A 25,584-nucleotide genomic window follows, 5' to 3' on the forward strand; every position below is an offset into this window, starting at 1 on the left:
GGGTTCAGTCAAATTAACTGTTTCTAGTAATATAACTACTAGTTATTATTTACCATTGTAAACAATTTATTGTTACAAAATAATATGAATAAAAATTTCCTTTAACTTCTACTTAACATAAGAACCATTGTTTGTGTGTGAAAAAGTTCAAAATAATTGACTATACTTGTAATGTGTCCTTGGCAAGCAGAATATCTCAGTATTTACACCAACAAATTTATCCTTTTTACAAGCATTATCTTCAAAAAATTTTGCATATTTTAGCTAACTAAACCATGAATTCCATTGGGATCATAAATATCACTACAAATTACTTGGTGGTAAAATGAAGGTCAAATTTATGTATCTTATACAACAACAAGTCTCAAACAGAACTGAAGCCACGTAGAGAATATGCCAAAATACCTAATCATGAGTTTATCATTTGGAAAAATTTTGGGTGCTTCCTTTCCACTGTAGTTTTTCCTATAAGTAGCAGTTTTATGTTATTTAAATATTATATACAATGTTACATTTTTGTAAGATATGCACAATGTCTGTGACAAAAGTACTCCAAGTCCTTCACTAATACAGGTTTATAATTAGGAAGCCTGGCACACCTGAATGCCTCTAATTCCTTTAGGTGCTTATGCTGTGCCTTGAGTGTTGTTTCTAGTTCCAGTTTAGCTTGTGCAAGTTCACTTTTCAGTTCAGCAACCACCATTTTCTCAGAACTCAGTTGTTCCTGAAGTTCTGTTGCTCTGTCTTTCACACTGCTGAGCTCCACTTGCATCTCCAGCATTTGAGACTGCTTCTGCTGCATATTATATTCCAAGAGTTCTAAATGAAAAATTATTAATATTTAAAATATGATCTAGCAACTCATATTTGGCTTACATTTTGTTGATAATAACTGACTTGTTATTTAAGAGATTACTATAAAGTAAATGTGAAAAGATTACAGCCCCCAAAGTTAACTATTTATATAAATACATGCATATGCATATTTTCCTCATAGTGCTATAGTGTCAAGATTTCAGAACTTTGTATAAATATATAAGGATGATAAAAACTTAACAATTCATTACTGGATACAAGACTTGAAATTAAAAAAAAACCTTGAGGTGTTCACATAATACTATAAATAGGAATTTATATTTGTTCATTCAGAATTTTGATAGCTCACACTAAAAAATTCCAGTGGTTTTTGATAGCCGAAGTACTTGCAGGAGTCACCCCGTAACTCTGACTACAATGATTAGCACTGCTTGCTTGTTTTGTTCAGCCCTCCTTTGCAGACAGTCCCTAGGAATTTCATTATAACGAAAGTGGGAAGTCCAAACGCCAATTTGGATCACGGTTTTTCCTTTAAAAACATACCGAACCCTTGCTACATGTCTGTCACAATGAAAACAAAGTGAAATATTTAAATCCCTAAGGATAATAAATGAAAAAAATGTAATGAAATATATACATCAGGATCCATTTTTATAAAAAATATAAACTTATGTACATATGCACAATGAAATGTGTCTGGAGACATATTTCCTGGGTTTTAATAGTCATTAGTTTAGGATTTAGGAGATTCCAGGGGTGATTTTAACTCTGTTCTTCTGTTTCTCTATTCTACCCTAAATGTATTTTTAACTTAAAAACTTTTATCAAAGTTCATTACTTCCTATTACAATTCATATTACTGATGTCATGAGACAGGAATTACATTGGCTTTAGAGTATTCATGCTAAGTGAGACTTTTAAAACTATTTCTTAGAGAGTAGAGTCTAAGGATTTACATTTATAAATATGTATCTATGTGATACTAACTAAGCTTTCAACAGGGTCCCATTTAGTTAAGTAAAATACTAATAAATTCTCCAAAAATAATCTGCAATTAATCCTATGTCTAAATATAAGGGATATATTTAACTTGTAACCTCATTATACCTGTTTTCTCTAAAATATTTAAAGATATTTAAATTCTTCAGCTTTTCAATGACAAATGTGAGACTGGTATAACTTTCAAAACTGGCAAAAGTATAGGTGTTTCTACCTTTATATTAAACAGAAATGAAGACAAAGACATGTACGTGTCTTCACTAGATATGATGAAAAATTTCACTTTAATCTCTAATGATTTCCAGCTGCAGCTCAATTTAAAATTCCTCTATTGAAAAGTGAAAAGATTTGAACAAGCATACCACAAAAGCAAAAATCCAGCTAGCCAATAATCATACCACAAATAAGCCAATTCAGTTATTAGAGAAATGTAAATTAAAACCACAACAATGCACCGCATACCCACCAGATTGGCAACGAAAGGCTGACAATATCAACTTTTGGCAAAAATGTGAAGCAACAGAACTTTCATGTACTGCTAGAAAGTGCACAAATTGGTATGACCACTTTGGAAAACAGTCTGGCATTGTCTAATAAATTTGATGATATGTATTCTATGATCTAGCAATTCTACTCCTGGGTATGTATCCAGAAGACTCATGCATGTATGCATCAGAAACATGGCATAACAATGTGTAGAAGAGACTGAATTTAATAGCTAAAAAGTAGAAACAACTTAAATGTTCAACCGCAGAATGGATATATAAATTGTGAAATATTCACACAAGGGAATTCTATACAGTAACAAAAACGAAAAAACTAGAGATAAATGTGGTAACGTAGAAGAATGTTATAGAGAGGTGAAAGAGACAAGACGCAAATATATACAGAGTGATAAAGTTCAAGAGCAAGAAAAACCTTAAACTTACGTGGTTTAGGAATATATAAATAGGCAGTTAAAAAATCAGGACAATGGTTACCTCCAGGGTACACAGAGGAAGATGTGTTCTATATTACTACAGAGTAGCAGAAGGGGAATTCTGGAATACTTGACATGGATGAGGTTTCCACAGGTATTCCTTTAATAGTTTTTATACTGTATATTTTTGCATTTTTTGTATGTATGTTACAGTTCACACACACAAAAAAGGTATTAAAAAGAAATCGTTACTTCCATTGAAAATTTCTTTTTCTTTTAGGTTATCCACACATAGAGCTTCAAAACAAAGAAAGATAATGAACTTAATGGGTGAAACAACCTGATCAAGGCAATGCTTATTCATTTTAAATTAAATGTATCTGTTTATATGTCAGAAAATTGCTCTCTGTTGGATTAAAGTGTTCTGTAAGAGTTAACCATCATTCTCTTTCCACACATAGCTAACTGAAGCCAATTTCAACCTCTACAGGAGATAAAAGCAAAGTCCTTTGATATTTTAAAGCATGTCCTTACCAGCCTGTCTGGTGCACACAGCATTTTTTCTCTTGCAACTGAGCAACAACCCCCTTACCTCCACTACTACCTCCTCCTCCCAAATTCAAGAAGTGCTGCTTTTAAGATGCAGCAATAAGCTTAGATGGCACAGCATAACTGAGCATTTTTTATTTCATTCCCAAACCTGAGAATGAGTTTTTGCCTGGTCAGAGAACCCTAATGTAAACAAATATTTTTCAACTCTAAAAAAAAATTTTAAAAAATTATATATATGTGTGTATACATATATATATAGACACACACACACACACACACACACACACGTATCTCTTAAGACAAATTGGACACCCCTTTAATCCCTGGAGTAATTAATGTAGATTAACTTCCTGATGTGAGAATGAGAAGAAAATGTGACTAAGAAAAAATGTGTTTTAACTGAATAATAATAAAGTGAAATCGTTTCACCTATTTGTGTCACCACATGAGCCTGTCATATAGCATACCTTGGCTTGGTTGATCATTCTCTTGTTCTCTTTTCAGAGTCATTTTCTTACCATTCATCTGAGCATGCAGTGCTTGAATTTCAGCTAACAAACTCCTTCTATCTGCTTTCTGGAGGCATTCCATGGCTGCTCGATATTCAATACCCTGTAAAAAAAAAAAAAAATCAAGAGAGATGTAAAAACAATAAAATTAACCACCAGGAAGTCTGAAGAATGACATGCTAAAATTTTGGGAAGATGTTACTAACGTTCTCTTCCTGCTCACTGGGATCTACTTTTTAGATAATAGTTTCCACGTTTATTTCAAAATTCTTTAAACACACAATAAAACATGATGAATAATATAATAAACACCCATGCACTTAGCCTAAGAAACAGCCCTTATACAGCTGAAGTCTCCTGTGTACAACTCCCTGAATACATCCTCCTCTGCACCATCTGCTCAAGAAATAACCAAATTCTAAGTCTGGTGTTATTTTCATGTACTCTGTACATACACACACATATCCTAAAAAATATACAGTTCTGTTTTAAAACTTTATATAAACGGCATCATACTGTATTCATTTTTGTTTAATTTGCCTTTTTCACCGAACATGTTGGTGAACCATCCTGCCTGACACATACAGCTCTAATTCACATTCATTTTCAATGTTATATAGTATTCCATAGTATGAATTATATAGCACATTTTATTTGAGCATCTTTTCATATATTTATTGGATACTCTCTATTTCTTCCATGAGCACATATCTATATCACTTGTCCATTTTTCCACTGGTTGTTTTATTCTCATTAGATATTTGGTCTGTAGATTTATTTTCTTGTGGTATTTCTGTCTGGCTTTAGAATCGGAACAATATTGTCCTCATAAAATGAGCTGGGAAGTGTTCCCTTCTTTATTTTGCAAGAGTTTGTGAAGAACTGGTATTAATTCTTCTTTCAACACTTGGTAGGATTCACTAGTGAAGTCGTCTGATACTGAACTTTACTTCGTGAGAAGTTTTAAAATTACTAATTTAACTCTTTGTTATACATTCAGATTTTCTATTTTTTCATGACTTAGTTTTAGTAGTTTGCATACTTTTAGGAATTTGTCCATTTAATGCCACTGTAAATAATTATTTTTAAAATTAAATTTTGGACTTATCTGGTGGTCCAACAGTTAAGACTCCATGCTTCCACTGCAGGGGGTGTGGGTTTGATCCCTGGTCCGGGAACTACGATCCCATATGCCGTGTGGCGTGGCCAAAAGTAAATAAATACATAAAATTACATTTTGTTTGTTGTTGAGAAATAAGATTTTTACATCTTGATCTTACATCCAACAACATAACCAAACTTTCCTATCGATTAAAAAAATCTACATGTGTAGATTCTCTTTAGTTTTCTATATAAGTGGATGAGGGGTCTTCCCTATTCCTACCCTTATTTAATTTCTCTTGCTTTTCTTTTCTAGCTAGATATTTAGGACAAGGTTGAGCAAACTACTTAACCCTTTGTTAAGGAATGTTTTTAACATTTAACTATCAGATATGATGCTTGTTGTAGTTTTTGCAAGATATACCTGTTATATAGTTCATGAAATTCCTTTTTATTTTTAGTTTGTTATTTGTTTTAAGGTGTTTTAAAATATGAAATGCATTCATTCATTTGTTCACTGTATCTCTTGAGATGATCACTGGGGTTTTTTACCCTTTAATTTGTTAAAGTGATGAGTCACAAGAATTTTTCTTAATGGTATGCTACCTTTGCATCCCTGGATAAGTATACGGTGATTGTGTCTCTAAAAAATATGCATTGGTGGATTTGGCTTGTTAATATTTTGTTTAGGATTTCTGCATCTATGTTCATGAATAAAACAGGCCCATAAAGTTTCTTTCCTGTATTATCTTTGTCTGATTTTGGTAACAGGGTTATACTAGGTTTCTAATAAAAAGACAGGGCGTTTCTCCAATCATCTTACAATGGGAGCACAGACACACACAGACACACACAGACACACACAGACACACACAGACACACACACACACACACACACACACACACACACACACACACCACACACACCTTTAACTATTCATTTGTTGATGGACATTTAGGCTGCTTCCATACCTTGGTAACTGTAAATAATGCTGCTATGAACTTTGGAGTGCATGTATCTTTCTGAATTAGTGTTTTTTTTTGGATATATACCCAGGAGTGGAATGCTGGATCTGAATGAGCTTTCATAAGCAAATATCTGCCCATTTCACCAAAGTTTTTGAATTGATGTAAAATTATTCATAGTATTCTATTACTTTTATATCTCAGCCATATCTTTAGTTATAATCCCATTTTTATTCTTAATTTTTTAAAAAGTGTGCTTTATCATTTTCCTTAACCTATTCTCCAGAAAAGTTTCTATTTTATTAACCTTTCAAAGAATCAACTTTCAAACGTGTTTATGTTCTCTACTGTACAAGCGTATGCATTTCACTAATTTCTTTTTTCCTTATTACAGTTGAGCCTCGTTATTTGTGAATTACATATTTAAGAATTTGCCTACTCATTAAAATTTATCTGTAACCCTTAATTCAATACTTGCGGTGCTCTTAAGTTTACTCTCCTACATGTGCACACAACAGCAAAAAATTTAAATTGCCACATGTGCATGTTCCTAGCTGAAGTCGAACAAAGTGACACTCTGCCGCCTTCTTTCATCTCTTATACTATAAACAAGTGTCCTGTTTGCCATCTATTTAGTGCTGTATTTTTGATACTTTTGTGCTTTTTATTGGTGATTTTGCTGTTTAAAATGGTCCCCAAGCATAGATATGAAGTACTATCTAGTATGCCTAAGCATAAGAAGGCTGAAAGATACATTACAGAGAAAATGCATGTGTTAGAAAATCTTTGTTTAGGTTTAAGTTATAATGCTGTTGGCCATGAGTTCAATGTTAATGAGTCAACAATACATAGTAAATAGGGTGTCTTTAAACAGAAACACACATAAAACAAGATTCTGTATTGACTGATTGACAAAAATGTCATCACCAGGTGCTCACAGAAGCCTACCCCCACCCCCCCATCTTATTTCCCCTGGCGGCAATAGCTCAACATTCACAGCAGCTTTACGGAATCTAACTACTGTAAATAATGAGAACTGATGGTATTTTATTCCTTCTATTTTCTTTGGACTTATTTTGTTACTCTTTTTCTAACTTCCCAAGTTGGATGATTAGCTCATTAATTTTTAGTCTTGCTTATTTTCTAACATAAGACAAAACATTTAAGGTAATAATTTTTCTCCTAAATATTCTTAGTGGTTCCTGTTAAAATTTTAACCTTCAGACTTACTCTAAAACTAATCAATAGCTCACTTTCTCATTACTATTAAAAAGCATTCTTTGTTTTAAAGTTTGAGTTAAAGTTTCATTTTGATACCTGTTCTTGTATTCTCTGTTCCAAACAGTTTAATAATTCAACTGCATCTCTAGTACCTAGAGCTGTCAGCTCAGTCTGAAATGCAGCTAGTAAAACACCGTGCTCCTTTAAGAAAACCTGCTGAAGAGCAAGCAGAAGTTCACCTCGCCAGTCAGAGGAGCTCTCATGAGATTGAGAACTATCATAAACCTATAAAAAACAAAAGTTAGTTTTCAAATAAGCATGTTTAAGAACTGTTCTAAAAATGCTACCTGTCTACTAACCAAAATCAGTATTAGAAGCCTAAGAGGATACAGATTTATTTTCAAGTGTGCAACTTGGGGCATTTAAAAGTATATAGAAATTCATGTGAAAATACATCATAAAAGACAACAATTTATTTTGTAAAGTGACTTATTATCGATAAAAATCATATAAAGTTCTTTAGATGCGTAATATTCTTTGAGTACCTTGGCTTCCCTTTGCATTTGCATTTTGGTAATCAAATCCTTAAGAGATGAGATTGTACTGAGGTAAGCTCTTCTCTCTTCTAGCCAAGATTCTGAAGCTTGCTGAACAGAATGGTCTTCTCCGTCACTACAGGGAGACTCAGTAAGAGAGAGCACCTGCATGCCTTCATTATGGACAGCTCTCAGTAATCCCTAGAAACCATAACCCAAAAGCCAGAATTAGGACATTTTTTCAAAGACTGCAAAGTCAGACACGGAAAGAGAAACAAATTTTAACATAGTTTTATCCCAGTTAGACTGATTTAGAAAAGCCACTGCAGAAAGGAAACACCAGCCTACCATTACTGAATGTCTTCTTCCTATGGAGGGGTAAGCCAATCCCAGAAGACAGCCTATGACTTTGTGTAGCTCTCATCTCTAAGTTCCACATTTACCTAATGTGCTCTTCCTGGATTTAATTATTAGACACTAATTTGACCAAAAGAAATATGTAGGAGATAAGCTCTAGTCTTTGAGACTGCTTTAATAATTTTGGCAAACAAAAATATTAGGAATAGAAATTTTAAAAAAATCTTTATACAAATAACTATTAAATATACTGTACTTTATTATCTGCAGAATACAGAAATAAAACTAGAGCCCCCAGGTTCCTTCTAGCTATGCAATTCTCTCTTCAGAGAGATCTTACTATAGTATAGATCTTCTATACTAACTTCTAATAAACTGCTATGTTCAATGTAGAAAGTTTTACTAAAAGATGTCTGCCTTTTAGTACCTTTATTTTCTTTGGAAATGAATCTGTTGAACTTTCACCTTCTTCGCCTCGGCCTTCTGATGCTGTGTCAAATCCCTGACTTTGTGTAAGATAAATTCCCTGACCCCAGTCTGATCCAGAATCTAAAATAAAGAAAACCATTGACTATTAAAGAGAAACAAACTCTTTTTAAACAAATACTACACAAATTCTAGAAATTTATATAACTTACCACTGGAACATATTTCTCTACTTTGGTAAGCATCGGAATGTGTTAATTCAGGAACTGAGGAGCCCTAATCAGAAAAAAAAAAAAAAGAAGATAACATTTTTTGGCTTTAATAAAAACAGGATCCAATGAATAGTTTTATTCTTTTGTAATGCTGTCAAAAAAGAAAAAAACAAATATGTCACACCTTTCACAATAAATGAAATATCCATGGTTTACAGTAAGTCTTTAATTTTTTTCTTCATGGATATTACCATAATAATAAGAGACATTAATAAATTAAGGAATGATAACATTGGGTTCTAAATCTGCACAGGAGCTTTGTGGAACATTATTATTTGACTCTACACAATGCAAAGATTTTAAATTGTAATTTTATCATAAAGAAGAGATTGCCCCAAATTTCTCTGTCTCTTTAAAAACATAAAATTCTGGGGGAAAAAAATCATAGAATGTTGAAAAAACACATTATGAAAACCAAATACCTCTTTAGATCTCAGACACTGTATCACTGACTTCAAGGTACCACATTCCTCTGTCAGTAACTGAATAGCAACATAGTGATCTCTCTTTAAGGTTTCAGTTTCTGAAATATGTCTGGATTCCATATCCAGAATCTCAGCAGCATGTAGTTCTTGCATCTGCTCAATTTTTTCAGTAAACTGATTAATTACTTCAGTGACTTCCTCTGATGAACATTCACTCCGTAAATCAATTTGGATTCCTGCATTTCTAACAAGAATTTGTGGAGTCTGATTGCTGCTGTTGACCTTGAGAGTACCATCTGTCTGTGATGCAGAGCTTTTACCCACTTCTATAGGAAGTGGCTCTAACGTGCAGAACTTTCTGTTTTCTTGTACCTTGGTATTATCTTCTTTTTCTAAAAAGTAGGATAATTTCTCTTCTGCCTTTTTGAGTTGATCCCTAACTTGGCTTAAGTCTTTCTGGAGGAATGCCATATTTGTTTCTTTTACCTAAAACATAATGAATAGAACAGTAGAACATTCAGTTAAAAATGTCACATGTAGAATTTAGGGTAGAGAGGAGACTGTAATTCATGCTAATATGTTCATTTTCCTCAGAATAACAGGAAAAACATTTCAGAAACACTCACAGTTTTCATCTATATTCACATATATGTATAGTCACAGATTACCACAGAAGTGAAATCATTTGATCAGCCTCTACTTTTGGTTCTCAGGGGATATACAGTACTCTTTAACATGCCTTTCTCCTCTTTCATTAACAGACTAGAGATTAAAAGCATCCCCCTAAAAAAGATTCCAAGGAAAACCAAACAAGAAAGATGACAGTAACGAAATTATATAATACCTTTTCATCAAATTTACAAAAGTTTTTTCCTAGCTGTTAAGTTATAGATCTGGGTTTGTTTTCATATAAGAGAATATACACTTTGAAATAAAATTAAGATAGGTAGCAATTGGAGCTATGTTACTTATTTTACCAAAAGCTCTTCTTGAAGTTCTTCTGCCTTCTCTTTATAACTGGCAAGTTCCTCTTTGGTAGCTGCTGACTCAGCTGTAAGAGTCTCAAATCGACCAAAAAATTCATTTTCTTCACTGGTATGAATCAGCTCAGTAGTTGTCTAAATGGCAGTGGAAAACATGAACACATTATTTTCAAAAAACAAAGCCAAGTTCAAGGTACTTGTGCATTCCAATAAAACTTTTTCAGGAAAGACTGCTTATCAGATAAAAGGGGTTAAAATGATCCATGTTCTTTCAACAAATAGGGAAACTCTTCACAAACATCATTTTATATTCTTTCTTTCTTTATTTTTTTGGCTGCATCGGGTCTTCACTGAGGCACACGGGATCTTCGCTGAGGCATGCGGGACCTTTCGGTGTGGCATGCGGACTTCTCTCTAGTTGTGGCGTGCGGGTTTTTTTTCTTTTTTTCTCTTCTCTAGCTGTGGAGTGCAGGCTCCAGGGCGCGTGGGCTCTGTAGTTGTGGTGCACAGGTTTAGTCGCCTCACGGCATGTAGGATTTTAGTTCCCCGACCAGGGATTGAACCCACATTCCCTGCATTGGAACGTGGATTCTTTACCACTGGACCACCGGGGAAGCCCCCATTTTATATTCTTGAGACAGTAAGAAAAGAATGATATTTCTGGGAATGAACGGTAAATCATGTCATTAGAACATATCCTAAAATTTTATAATTAATGAAAATAGTTTACCCATTCAAAAAAGTTTCATATTTATATCACTTTCCTCAAAAGATACCACGTGTTACTTTAGAAGTTTTATATATATGGAAAGCCACATTACTATTTTATTTTATTTATTTATTTTAAAATATTTATTTATTTTATTTTTGGCTGCGTCGGGTCTTAGTTGGGGCAGGCGGGATCTTCGTTGCAGCATGCAGGATCTTTTGCTGAGGCGCATGGGCTTCTCTCTAATTGTGGTACGTGGGCTCAGCAGTTGCAGCATGCAGGCTCCAGAGCACATGGGCTCTGTAGTTGTGGCTCATGTGCTCAGTAGTTGCGACGTGCGGGTTTAGCTGCCCTGTGGCATGTGGGATCTTGGTTCCCCGACCAGGGTTCGAACCCGTGTCCCCTGAATTGGAAGGCGGATTCTTAACCACTGGACCACCAGGGAAGTCCCATCACATTACTATTTTAAATATCATTTACAGTAATTTATATAGTTCCAGTGAGCTAGGAGGAAAAAGCCTAGTAAATGGAAAGAATTGTTATCCTTTGCAAAATAAATATTTATAGAATCCTAATATATCAGTTAATTTCTGGTGTTCAGATAGGACTATACATTAACTTCTCAAAATTATAAATATATAAAGTGAGAATTTGAAAATTAAAGTCCTTTCACACCTGTCCTATCCTATGCTAAGAAATAACTGTGATTTCAGATCTTTACATAAGTAGACTTAAAGGGGTGAAAGGATGAAATCTATTATGAGGTATAAAATCTGCAAAAGTGAATGACTTAAGACTCATACATTAATTCACTAGAACACTAATATATTTTGACATTTTCATTACTTAAAAGGAATGATGACCACTTAACATGCATGTTAGAGGAAAAAGGAAAAAACCCCCACAAATTCCAGAGGACATTTGTTATACTTAACATTTCCAAGTTTCTTCTGACTGCTCTACTTAATGACTATGGTAGTGAAATAAATATTGTGATTTTAAGACCACAAAATATAGCTTGTATCCATTGTTCTGGTGATAATAATGACTGTATGGAATGGTAATATTTTTTATAAAAACCCTTTATATATGAATCGCTAGATGTAAAGAACACTGTATTTAATAAATCAGCAGTAAGTTTAAGGAACAGGGAAAAGAGAGTTAGTTTCTTGGGGTATTTAAGTGGAAAAAAATCAAATACAAACTAACCTTGAGAACTTCAAAATCTCCTAGAGGGCTTCTTTTCCTTTCTTTGCTTCCCTGTTTTTTCTCATTGTCCTCCAATAGCTTCTGTAGCTCTAGTAGCGTCTTTTCTTTTTCCAAAGCATTTTTTTCTGAAGTTTCTACCTGCATTTCAACCACCTGGCTTTCTAACTCTGATATTCTCAAGGTCAGTGCTGACACATTTGACTCCACCTCATTTTCCGTTAGTTGGTTTAAATTCTGTGTATTTGTTCCTCCAGGTTCTGGTGAAACTGCTTGTTTATCTTGACAGAATTTTGCATATTCTTTAACTGCTTCGAGTTGGACCTGACTCACAAGAGCAGCAGCCACCTTTTCCTCAAGTATATTTTGCAGGTTTGCCATCTTCTTTTTCAGTGCTTCTTTTTCAGACTGGCCTTGCTCCTGCAGGTCCTTTATTTGTTTATGACATTGGGTAAGTTCTAAGTCCTTTGCACTCACAGTGCTCTCAAGTTGTAGCACCTGTGTTTGCAAACTGCTTATGGAAACTCTGCTGTTTTCTTCAAAAGATTTGAGGTAAGTCGGATTTTCTAGGGGTTTACGAGCACCCTCAGTAAGGACTACTTCTAGTCCAGGTTTGTTTCTGCTCAGATCATCTACAGCCATGTTAACACTTTTCTCTGGTATACTATGGATTTCTTCCATATTTTCACGTTCTCTCTTTAAGCTACATAATTCTTGTGTTAGCTGGTTCATTTTTAAATTGGTTTCTTTAAGTACACTTTTTGTCAAGGCCATTTCTTCATTAGTGGTTTCTACTTGCTTTTCCAAAGCCAGTTTTTCAGCTATTACTATATCCAACTGATGTTTTAAACTATCTGCTTCTTCTGGGAGAGAATTAGTAACCACCGATGTCTTCTGTTCAATATTTGCCAATTCCTGTTGAAGCTTTTCAATCACTTCATTGAGCTGCTCAATTTCTTCTTCTCTATTTTTCTTCACACGTTCTTGATCACTCATCAAACATTCTATCTGGGTTTCAAGATCCCTTATTAGTTCATTTTTTTCTTCAATAACCTATTAGTTAACAAAAAAGTAACATATACAATAAATATGTATTTATATTTAGGGAATTTTATTTTATTTTAGGGCAGGATCTTAAAGTGTTGATCACACACTCAAAAATAATTTACTTCTCAGACATCCTAAATTAATTTTAATATAGACCAACAGTCCTCCATCACATCAAACAAGGACCTTATTTAGAACATCATTCAGAAAGTCATTAAACATAAAGTAATTTAGGCATTTAATAGATGATTTCCTATACGTAAAATAGTCAATATCAATACAATCTAATTGAAAAGGATGCAGTATTGAAATATAACAGTCTATAACAGGATAAAGTACTGAAATAAAAGTCTAAAACAGTGCTCAAATGTCATTATCTTATTTAGCTCACACAAAACAGAAGAATTTTTAATAGATTTGGTTAGAGTCATATGATGAAATCTGAGTCACCAGAGACTCCCTATAAAACATCAAAAATCTTTGACAATGTTAGGAAGGGATAAACATATACATAGCTTGTTAAACCAGTATGTCTTATTAAATTAAAATTAATGGGTAAAAGAGAATTAAAGTTTTACTTGGTTTTTATATTCACAAAGAAACTGAAAAATAACCATCTTGCCCTTTAAAATTCTAGCTTAGCCACTATGGAAAACAGTATGGAGGTTCCTTAAAAAACTGAAAACAGAGCTACTATATGATCCAGCAATCCTACTCCCGGGCATGTATCCACAAAAGACAAAAACTCTAATTTGAAAAGATACATGCACCCCAATGTTCATAGCAGCACAAATTACTATACATAAAATAGATAAAGAACAAAGATTTACTTTATAACACAGGGAACTCTGTTTAATATTTTGTAATGACCTATAATGGAAAATAATCTGGAAAAAAAAAAAACCTAGATCACTTTGCTGTACACCTGAAACTAACACAATATTGTAAATCAACTATACTTCAATAAAAAATAAAAATCTAGTTTAAATAATTTCATGTAATAATTTTAAATTAGTGTACCTTGTTATCTGTTGTAATTTTAAGTTGATGCTGAAGTTTCGTAATTTGCTCATTCAATTGGTCAATTTCTACCTCTTTTTCCTGCATTATTTGAGCAAATTTTCCAAATAGTACATGTTGGTCCTGGGTAGAGATAGGATCAGCTTGCTTTATGGCAAATCCCAGTTTCTCCATTTCATCCTAGGAACAAAAATAACCATCCCAGTTGGATAGGGCATTACACGTGATTTTCGGAACATTCTGTCAATTAAGTCTTACCAAGCTATAGCATCTAAAACATACAAATGAAAAAAAAAAATCAGAGCTATTATATAATTATTGTAAATCAATAATTCTTAAAATGTTTTGATAAAGGTCTCCAAAATTTTTCATTTCTGATGAATTCAAATGTTTATGTTGGCTTGAAGATAAATTCCATGCAAATCCATCTGCAGCTAATGTTCCTCTTTTAAGTATTATTTAGCGGCTGGATTTAGCAAATGCTTAATACTGCAACTACTACACAAGACAAAAACAATGAATTATTTAGAGGCAAAGTTTTCCTTAAGTAATTACCTTAAATAATTTGTTTTCTTGTTCAAGTTCTTGTAGGCGGGTAGTAGATTCCTTTTTCTGTATTTCTAATTGCATATGTAGTTGCTGGACTTCTTCATTCTTATTTTCCAGTTCTTCTCTGAACTGTTCTAACTGTTCTTCTAAGTTTGTGATCTTTGATACCAAAATTATCAAAAGGAAAGAGAAAAAACTGTTCATACAAATGTTTATTTGTCAAGAGAGAATGAAAAGTGCTGTATTGGCTCTATAGTATATATGCTTAAAACACGTGAGCCATGAGAATAAAGGAAAGGGGTTTCTCTAAGCCAGATGTAACTGTGTGGTTTCTAGACATTTTCAAACTAAACACCTTTAAACCATCCTGCCCAAAGCAAAGACGAGACCTTCAGAGGAAGGATACAAGGAGCCATTTCCTACCTAAAATTATCCTCTGATAAAGCATAAAAGAGTCATGGGAGGAAGGAAAAGAGTCCACATTTTAGATCTTATTTTATGTTAAATTAATTGCTATTAAAAATGCTCAAGAAAGCTGTAGAATTAGGTCAGTTATTTTAGCCACCAAGTGAGATTAGCTCAATTTAGTCCATATCAATACTTAACCCAATGAAAGGTTTGGCAGCCACATGCCTTATTTGAGCAGAAGGAAGCAGAGGTAGATGCTAAGAGCAAGAGACCCTTAGGTCTGAAATAACAGAAACTTAAAAAAGAGTAAGTTAGTAAAACCATTTTAGGAGAAAATTAGAGTGTTCCTATATGTAGGACAACTGAAATTCAGCTCATTTCTGAGCACAGATTACCACTAATGGTAAAGCAACTGCTCTTTGATGGCTATGTAGAGACTGAAACTAATGATGAATATTAAGAGTTTGGTTTAATATTTGGGTTTGGTTGAGGAGAGGAACAGTCATTTAGCTCAATGCTTTGTAGCTTCTTAATACATTTTTAATGAATGGATTTTCAAATGTGTATTTACCCATGATCAAAATTGCTGCATTAAAAGCAACCTAAGACACAAGAGCAGCATTTAGTGGCAGCTGGCTCAGAAAGTACATATAAAACATTTATTACCTTAGAACTTGAAAGGGAGCATATTCTGATTACACACCGATACGTAATCAGAATCATATCTTAGCATTAGCAAGACAAAGACCTTCAGAATCATTTAGCCTAATATTTCATTAATAGAAATCATACTGATATTAGTAACAATAGCCATCATTTATAGACAATTTATTGTTAGGCACTGCATAAGATGCTTTATATGTATTATTTTTTAAAAAACCCTGTAACAACTTTATGAGATCTTTACTAGGATTATCTCCATTTCAGAGATGAGGAAGGGGCTCACTGAGAGAGGAGCACCTTGACCTGCAGTCACAAGGCCAGTATGTGGAAGCCAGTTTTTGAACCTCAGGAGTTTACCTCTGGAAGCTTACATTCTTAACTATCATTTATCCTGCTTCTAATAACTAATGTCTAAGACATATTTAAATAATTTTCTTTAACACTGATATTAAACTCAGTAGGCACACCTTACATATAGTTAGTAGATGTGCATATATAATTATCAGGTTAGTTTGCTGAAAATTGTGATGATTATATCTTCTTCAAAGTTACCTAATATAATGGTATTTACACTTATCCCTATCTTCTATGACTACGTTTGATGACAAGGTATTATTTCAACACATACATAGATATTTAAGTTCAAAATTACTGCCCTTGCCCTGCCTCACCTGATACTTATTTTCTTTTTTGATAAAACAGTTTATGGTCAAATTCTTAGCCTTAATATTCAAAGAGTGGTCCCTGGAGCAGAAGTGGCCTCACCTGGGAACATGTTAGAAGCACAGATTCTCAAGCCCCACCCCAGACCTACTGAATCAGATTCTTCATTTTAACAAGATCCCCACGGGATTCATATGCACATTAAAGTTTGAGAAGCACTGGTCTAAAGCACTAACATTCCCATCATAAGTAGCTGAACTTGAGGCATCAAAACAGAGACTTCAATTCCCAAAATGACACTGTAAGGCATTCTCTTCTCTTACTCAGCAGTTGCAGTCCCTGGCTGTCTTATTACTGAGTCTATGACAACCAAAAACCAGAAAAATATTATTAAGGTCTAAAAATAGAATGGTAGCTTTCTGGTTTAACCTTGTTCTATTTTGCTACCAAATGATATCTAGATTGTTTGGATTACATTAATTTGCACGTATTTGTGTTTTAAGTATTCTTCTCTTTCAAATGTGTGTGTGTGTGTGTGTGTGTGTGTGTGTGTGTGTGTGTGTGTGTATGTATATGTGTGTATACATATACTAGTTAGGAGATTCCTTGAAGATCGGTACTGGTTTTACAATTGGACAGTGGTGTTTTACAATTGGACAGTGGTGTTCTACACATAGGAGTTCAATAAATGTTGAATGACAGTCTATAATACTTCTCACCAACAGGGCAAAACATGCCCGGATGTTTTGGCAGTATAGCATCACAGGGCTCCAGAATCAGAGAAATCGAGGAGGAATTCTTGTTTAACCACTTACTGTGTGACTATGAGCAAGTTTCTTAACCTCTCTTAAGATCTGGTTTACTCATGTATAAAGTGGAAATATCAATAGAACCTATCCTCAGGGAGACTGCAAGGGTTAATGACATAAGATGTTTAAAATACTTAGCACTTTCTAGCACAGACTTCAACAAAGTTAACTATTATTATTTATTATTGCCATTTGTAAGCCAGATCTCTTTAACTCTATAAAGAGCTAAAACCACCTTCACAGAGCTAAAACCTAACTGAAGGCATCTTTTTCTTAAAGAAATTCTTCCTTCTATTTCTCTCCACATTATTCTCCTTCTCTTATACATCCTGAAATTCCTATCTTCTAAGGTTTTCTTCTCTTTCTATTCATTTTGAATTTCTAAATACTGTAATAAACTTTAAAACAAAGTTTTACACAAACAGGCTATGAGAGTAGTAGGAAGTATCTCAGATATAATGACACATAGACATCTTATGTTTATACTATCAGATATCTGAAAACATTTGCCTAGTACAGGAGAGAATGCTTAAGAAGTTATTTTCATTAAAAGATATATGTTTCAATTTTACATTCCTATCTTTCAGTCTCCAGTTACTGAGTGAGTGGGTTCTGACAGAATACTTGTCACTGTTATTCAAACGTGAATAACAGTGACAAGTATTAGTAGACCAACGTTAGCCATCAGTTTAATTCTTTACTCATTCAACATGGCTGCCTCTGTTTCATCTGTAAAAACTGGGAGCTGGTTGACAGAAGCTCTCTAAGGCCTCTTGTAGTTCCAACAACTATGAGTCTAAGTAAATAGTAGGCAGTTATTGGATACTTACTTCAAGAAATTAAGGTGTTAAGTAGCATTAAATAAAATTCAAATGACAATAAAAATATAAAATTAGTAAACTTAATCAGTTATCCATAATCAATTATCATTGCTTTTGCAACCAGTTTTGGAGTTCCATTTTTTTAGAAAGCAGACAATTCATTTGATTATTTAGTGTAAGGTAAATCTTTAAATGTTAATTCTTTCCGAAACACACAGAAGTGGTTACGTATCAACAAAAATGTTCTCTGTCTCTCACATAAAAGCCAAAAAACAAAATAAATACGAATCTCTTAGATAAACATTAGTCAGTACTACGTGAAAATGAGAAAATAACCATTCTCATGGAAATGATCATTTCCATTAGTCATTTATATAGATGACTTTTTTCTCCTCCAAACTACAAGCTCTCCAAGCTATAGTTTTAGCTGACATCTAAATCATTCTTCTATTTTTCAAAGCACTCATTAACATTAATATACTGTTTACATTCAATAAGTATTTCTTAAAATACATCAAATGTCCTGATAAAATTATATGGAAAGAGATAAAAATGTAATTAAAAATTTTAAAACATTTAAAATATGATATAGCTAGACGACACAGAGTACAATATGCTTTAGAAAAACTAATGGTAGACAAAGGTTTAAATAATTAGGAACTGGAAATTACTGTTTCAAAAGTGCATTTTCTGGTTTTTTTTTTTTTTGGAAAGGGAGGGAGTAGAAAAACATAAAAGAACTTTATAGAATTACTTTATTATTAATCTTTTGCTTTAAGAACATGTTTAGCACACTATAAAAAGGCACTGTTATCTCCCAGGGCAATACAACTTAAAAAAAAACAAAACCCACAGCAAAGTAGCAGTAATTCAAAGCCTATGGTAAAGTCAAGAGGAAGATACTGCCTTGGGTCCAAACCCTACTATCTCTCTGCACTCTCCTCTTCACTGAATTCATACCTACCAAACCAGCCACCTTTTCCGTCCTCAAAACTTCCTCCCATGTCCAAGCGTTTTTACTTGTCCCCTCTTCTTCATTCCAGTTTATTTGTTCAAATGTTTACTGTCTTCCAAGTTCAACTTAGGCAATAAGCTAAGAAACTCTAAACTTTAGTTTTAGACCATAAACTTCATTCTAATCAAATGATATTTTCTAAAATAATTCAAGCCACACTTTGTCATTAAAAATAAACTTACCTCTTTTTCCTTTCTGTCTATGGCATCTCGCTCAGCCTGCAACTGTATTTCTAGAGACAATTCCGCTTTAGCTTCTACAGATCCAAACTGTCTTCGGTCCTCTACCTTTAAATATATAAGAATTTTCTCAAAATTTCAGACATTAAATCCTGACTATCCATTTTAATTGGAGAAGCAGCAATTCTATTTCTCCAATTAGAAGTAGATAATCTACATTAGTGAATGATCAAAAGTTACAACATTCAGTCTTGAATGCATCTTATACAAATTAAGACAGGAATTGCTTGACAATCTTAAAATTCAGTTCTCAGACAAAATGAAGGCTATCCCCTCAACTGCTCCTCTCCCAATTTCCTTATCCTGCTCTTCTTTCATTCATCTTTGCTTTCTGTAGCATAACAGGAACAGATCTCATTGCTTCTCAGTTTGGGGTAAAGCATCAGCCTAAACTGGTGCTTACAGCTTTTTCACTTTGCTATTATTTTAGAATCACAAACTTACTGCTGGTTAAAAGGGTAATTAATTCTTCTGGTTTAATTAATCTTTCTTTATCAGGACTCATATGCAAGGAACATTTGGAGATAAGAATAAACAGAAATGGTTATGATGTCAATGAAGACATCAAGATATATACACTATGCAATAATATCAACAAAGCATCATCAGTGATTTTTTTAATTAAACTGATGTTCGGGGCTTCCCTGGTGGCACCGTGGTTGAGAGTCCGCCTGCCGATGCAGGGGACACGGGTTCGTGCCCCGGTCTGGGAGGATCCCACATGCTGCGGAGCAGCTAGCCCCGTGAGCCACAACTACAGAGCCTGCACGTCCGGAACCTGTGCTCCGCAACGGGAGAAGCCACGACAGTGAGAGGCCCGCGTACCGCAAACAAAAACAAAAACAAAAACAAAAACTGATGTTCATGTAACTAAGAGTAATCCGTACTAAAACACTTGATAAAATTAACCAAAAGAAAATGTCACACCTTTTGAAAACTGTCCGTACTCATGAGTAAGGCTTGCTCCAATTCCCTTACTCTGAACTCCAGTTTCTCAATTTCTTCATTACGCTCCTGTATATCCCTCTGAAGCTGCTCTTTAGAGAGCAAAAGCTCACTGCACTTGTCCGTTTTTTCTTTCAGATGATTTGTTAACTGTTCAACCTGGAAATATAATAAGCAAAAACTGTAATGTTAAAAAAATGTAAGCATGTTAATAATGTATCTATCCTCATTTCAAAAAGGATTTTTAGACGCTATGCTAATTTTATTTTTGATAAGGATAGCGCTATTGTCTCCCACTATAGCAACGTTTTCTGAGTTGATACATCTAAGCAGTACTAGTAAAAGAGAAATAATATTGCTTTCACCAAACCTTTTAAAAAAGTTCTCTTAAGACTAACAGTTTCTCTAGCTAGGAGGAGCAACAATACATTTTTGAATAATGTTGAATTACAAGCTCTAATGGCACAGCCACACCAAAACCTAATAAAGAAAACAAGTTTACACAGTACTGACTTAACATTTATATGTAAGATAAGATGACCTAAAAAACTTTCATGGATTATGTTTTTCTTTCCACAAATGGTTATATCGATACATATAATAATACAATGGTTCTAAATACCCCAGGGATGGGAGGAAATTGAGGACCTTTAGTACAGTCACTTGGAAAGCTTTGCAGCCTACAGATTCCACCAGCCCAGAACAGAGGTGAGAATACCAGGTGCTGAGAGGGATTTGTGCACCCTGAAAGTTTCCCTAAGTGATTCTGATATGCAGCACCATTCAAGTGAATGGCTCTGTGATGGAAGGATACAGGAAGGATCAATAAGGTAGCTTGTGAAATTAGTTCCAATCAAGTGAAGAGAGAAAGCTTATTTAAAAAAAAGAAACGTGATGGTAAGAAAAAAAGGAATTCTACCTTATTTCAGTGAGATACTTTCAGGAAATTATCTAAAAATGGCACTTATTCCTCAAAACATTAGAAGAAATGCAAGCTTACCTACAATTACAGGTTCAAGGATGACAGTAATAAAGTCTGAGGAGAAACTTTAACAATAAAAGGTGGACTAAGTTTGAAGTGAGGTCAAAGGAAAAGACAGTAAAGGAGGTATAGCAAAATGGCACAATATACTGTTACAGTTAGATTTTTTTTTTTTTGATCCTGAAAAAATCAGAAGCTGGGGACTCAGATCTGGCAAAGTAAGGAGAAAACAAACGGATCAATGATTTGGAAGAAAATCAAATACACACATCCTTCTTAGTTTCTTGAAGTTTCATGAATGAGGCAGCTCACTCTTTTTAAATATAAGAAAACAAATAGTAGGAAATGACAGGAAGTTCTAGAGCTTAAATATTCTTTTGAGTGTCAACGAACACACAGCTACTTTTCAAAATCTAAAAAGGTCAGGAACAAGATGAATAACTATAAACTCTGTGGGGATTGGTAACTTTTCTACTGCTCCAATAGATAAGGCTGTTCTACATCAGTTTCCTTCTATTAAATGAGAATGTAAATAACATTTTACTACAATGAGTTTATCGGTATTTTATACTTCTTTGGAATTTTTAGGGTTTCAAGAACCTTCTCATATTGAAGTAATATTTAAGTTTCTGATTTTGAAGATTTATATACAATAGAAAGAAGTCCTTTTAAGTTTTTTATTATATGCATCTTATTTTACACATAATATACAAATTATTGTATGGTAGACAGTATCAGTAAAATTCTTACCTCTCTAGTTTGATGTTCACTGATAGGCTGGAATCGAGGTACGACCTTAAGTTGCTGTTCTAGTTTCTGTATTTCCTGTTGGAATACATCTCTCTCGTGTTCTCTATCAATGGCTTGCTCCTGAAGTTTAATAATAATAGTAACTGAAGAAATAACATTTATTGAAGCTATTATTTCCCTTACTTCCCTTTAATTGTAGGCACAGTTTTGTTTGAAGACGAACAACTGATGATCACGGGAATACCCCAAACCAAAAAGGTTTAAAAAGATAACATTTGTTGTATGGTACATAACCTATTATGGCTCTTCAACAAAAATTTAAGCATTTAAACGTTATCTGAAGCACAACACTTTTAAAAATTCAAGTAATGTTAAACACAGAATGAAATAAATATGTTCTTCTTAAAATGAATTTACTTTTTTGGAAGAAAGGAGGAATTCCACTATTAATTTAGTCATTAAACAAAAAAAAAGTAGAACAAATTGTGTAGTAAATCAATTTCTTTCATTTTAATCTAGGTTTTACACCTAAAATTATAAAATGTGTAAGAATCTTATTCTATGATCTGTGAAGATAACACACGGCTTAAATGAAATCCCAAGGAAGAAAATCCATGTGAAATTAGAGACTTAACATCTTTTTGGAAGAGAGTAATGACAGCATGACAACTGTTCCAGTCCTTTGCTTCCAGGGCACACTTGTTACCTGGGTTAAACATTGGTGGCCAATTAGCTTTTAGGATCCTAACTTGCTTTGGCTATTGGTTAAGAAAAAGACTAGGACAAACTTCTGAACTATGAATTTGGAAAGGCTAACTGGTAGGGCTTACTCATAATCTGCCTGTACTGCTTTTAATTCTGAAAGCTGCACAATAAAAATTACTAGAATCTTTAATCGAAATAGTACTTTTCAATTAATTAGTAGATGACACATATAGATGGAAATATTAGAATTTAAGAGTCCCTCCATAATTTAAAATCCACAACCTAGAAGAGCAGCAAGTAGCATTGCACTGAGAAAATTAATATTAATGTTGAGAATACTTACATCTAAAAATTTTCTCATTTTTTCTAACTGCTTTTCCAGTGCTTGGTTTTGCTGTCTTAAATCCATTAGTTCGGCATTTTTTTCCTGTTCCAGCTCTATAAATCTACTGACTTGTTCCTCAACATCTATTTCTAGAGCTTTCACTTGTTTTTGAAGGTCATCGCGTACTTTTTCAGCTTGACACTGTACCTCTAGTTTTTCCTTCATCAGTTTTTCTGTCTCCTGTAGTAATTCTGTTTATAAGTGAAAAAATATACATTAAATCACAATTAATGAATGATGTTATGATAGTGAAACCACCCATAACTGTATTCCAATTTTAACTTCATGAAATAAAGGAGACGAGTTTTACTTCAAACACATGTAAAAAAGGAAAATATTCTTATGAAAATATCAAAATAACATATTCCTATATAAGTAAGCAAGCTAGTATCAATAAAATTGTACAGAATTAACAGAAAGAATATGTCCTGTCACTAAAAACAATATTTTTGTGAAAAGAGCATAGTAAATGACCCCCTCAAAATCCACTTTCACTATAAGGAAAAGAGCAAAGTCTAACCAAATTCAAGCACAGAAAGAACTTACCTCAGGCAAAAATCAATTCATTTAAACCCATAAAGTCATTTTTATATGCATACACAATACACACAGAGATCAAATACTTTAAACCTTTAACCAAGGCAAGTAAGAGTTACAGAAAAGAAACAGAACTAGAATCAGAATTTCCTGTTAGCCTTACTCCTTATTAGAGCCACATTCCTGACTTAGTCTTGCATGCTCACATGTATGTGTATCACGGAAAAATTGACAAGTATGAGAGGTGTGGTGTGGTGCTTAAGAGCAAAGACTGTGGGTTCACATCCTAACTGCCACTTGTCTCTGCAACACTTAACATGATGTCCTTCAATTTCCTTATATGTAAACTGGGGACAGTAACAGTACTGATCTCTAAGAGTTATTGTGGAATCAAATGAGTTAATATATGTGAAGAACAGTGCCTAGACTATGGTAAGCACTACATATAAGTGTTAGCCATTATTATTAATATTAATCATATAATAATAAATTACATATAGCAAAGCAGAACAATTCTCTAATGAAGAAAATGGAAGGAATATAACTCTAGAGTCTTTACACTAACTGGTCTGTCAACACTGTACTCAGGATTAGAAATCTACAGAAAACAGCTTTCCTTTTAAAACAATACTGATTTAGATGTTAATATAAAAGTTAATCAACCAGAAAGTCTCTTTATTAAATTTCACTGACCCTATTGATACCATCATCTTACATACTTCCTGATTTAGAACAGAGTATTTTGAAAACTCATAGGTTGTAAGAGTTTAATATATTTGTTAAAGAAAAAAACTTTTAATAAACCAACGTTTTCTTTAAAAAACTGAAATGGTCTTAAGCTCTGTGGAATAATAGATATAAGAAGATGATGGTCACTATGAATCTCAGTTGTTAATTCCAAATATAAATATGTATTTTTATTGTAAGAAGAGTTTTTCTGTTGTTAAAGAGAAAAACTGTAAGTATGAAACAAAACAGCAAAATTAGAAATATGTTAGTTGGTTGAAAAATCCAAGGGTCACCCAATGGCCATGCAATTGTATAAACACACCTGCTCCAGGTGCTGCATCGACTGCAGCATCTACTAGTCCTATTAGGAAAGAAAAAACACACACACAGAACAAAAATATGATAATTTACATGTCTTCTATTTCCTAAAATAGAAACATACACAAAAGAATTAGAAGTAAAAGTTGAAACCACTGATTATTACCATTGGTAACATTTTCAGATGTACCAGTATTTCTTAAACATTTTTCATGTATCATACATATACTTTCCACATTAAAAATTCCAACCCTAAACCTGTGCTAAACAGATTTGAGCAACCAGAAAAACTTCACCATATTACAAAAAGGTATGTTGTATCTCCAAATTGATAAAATTCAATTAGTAAAACTACACATTTATAATCTGACTGCATGTGTAACATAAAAGTGAGAAGATATGATTAAAAGGATTTAAAGTTCCACTGTTACAAAGACTGACATTTATTTTTTTTTTACCACCGAACAAACTTTAAGATGTTACCTAATGTCTCATTTAAGAAAAAATTAAAGGTTATTTGTAAACTTATTTATTCTTTGAAGTCCTGCTTATATTAAACTAGATGTCAGCCTGCTTCTAACAGCCAGTGACCTGTTCAATCTATTATCTTGCAGGCTGAAATCCACCTCACCTGCTTACTACTAGTGCAGGTCAGTGCTCTTATTTAGTTAATGCAAGTATACATTTTGCTGCCTTTCTGCAATTAAAAGAACTAAATCTGGGCTTCTCTGGTGGCGCAGTGGTTGAGAGTCCGCCTGCCGATGCAGGGGACACGGGTTCGTGCCTTGGTCCGGGAAGCTCCCACATGCTGCGGAGCGGTTGGGCCGGTGAGCCATGGCCGCTGAGCCATGGCCGCTGAGCCTGTGCGTCCGGAGCCTGTGCTCCACAAAGGGAGAGGCCACAACAGTGAGAGGCCTGCGTATTGCAAAAAAAAGAACTAAATCTTACACAGTTTAAAAAATATCCTGTCTCATTATATGCAGCTTTCTCTTTAGGCAGAAG

General features: G+C 33.7%; 1 protein-coding gene across 12 annotated transcripts in view; it reads right to left on the minus strand.

The window, feature by feature from the left end:
- AKAP9 (A-kinase anchoring protein 9) overlaps nucleotides 1-25,584 on the minus strand; it is a 146,355-nt gene that overhangs the window by 14,295 nt on the left and 106,476 nt on the right. For 10 of the 12 annotated variants that reach the window (XR_013829963.1, XM_079932613.1, XM_079932617.1 and 7 more), the window contains 15 exons: nucleotides 22,957-23,189; nucleotides 21,909-22,028; nucleotides 20,159-20,335; nucleotides 19,175-19,279; nucleotides 14,620-14,772; nucleotides 14,065-14,244; nucleotides 12,001-13,050; nucleotides 10,077-10,217; nucleotides 9,097-9,585; nucleotides 8,615-8,678; nucleotides 8,404-8,525; nucleotides 7,629-7,820; nucleotides 7,180-7,368; nucleotides 3,754-3,898; nucleotides 600-819 (listed from right to left, as the gene is read on the minus strand). Coding sequence is in view for 11 of the 12 variants with exons in the window: in XM_079932613.1 (XP_079788739.1) it covers nucleotides 600-819; nucleotides 3,754-3,898; nucleotides 7,180-7,368; nucleotides 7,629-7,820; nucleotides 8,404-8,525; nucleotides 8,615-8,678; nucleotides 9,097-9,585; nucleotides 10,077-10,217; nucleotides 12,001-13,050; nucleotides 14,065-14,244; nucleotides 14,620-14,772; nucleotides 19,175-19,279; nucleotides 20,159-20,335; nucleotides 21,909-22,028; nucleotides 22,957-23,189 (3,580 nt within the window). In the remaining variant the exon portion in view is untranslated. The remainder of the gene's footprint in view (nucleotides 1-599; nucleotides 820-3,753; nucleotides 3,899-7,179; nucleotides 7,369-7,628; nucleotides 7,821-8,403; nucleotides 8,526-8,614; nucleotides 8,679-9,096; nucleotides 9,586-10,076; nucleotides 10,218-12,000; nucleotides 13,051-14,064; nucleotides 14,245-14,619; nucleotides 14,773-19,174; nucleotides 19,280-20,158; nucleotides 20,336-21,908; nucleotides 22,029-22,956; nucleotides 23,190-25,584) is intronic. The other 2 variants (XM_079932618.1, XM_079932612.1) reach the window with 2 other exon arrangements.

The sequence above is a fragment of the Stenella coeruleoalba genome (assembly GCF_951394435.1).
Source record: "Stenella coeruleoalba genome assembly, chromosome: 9".
Taxonomy (NCBI): Eukaryota; Metazoa; Chordata; class Mammalia; order Artiodactyla; family Delphinidae; genus Stenella; species Stenella coeruleoalba.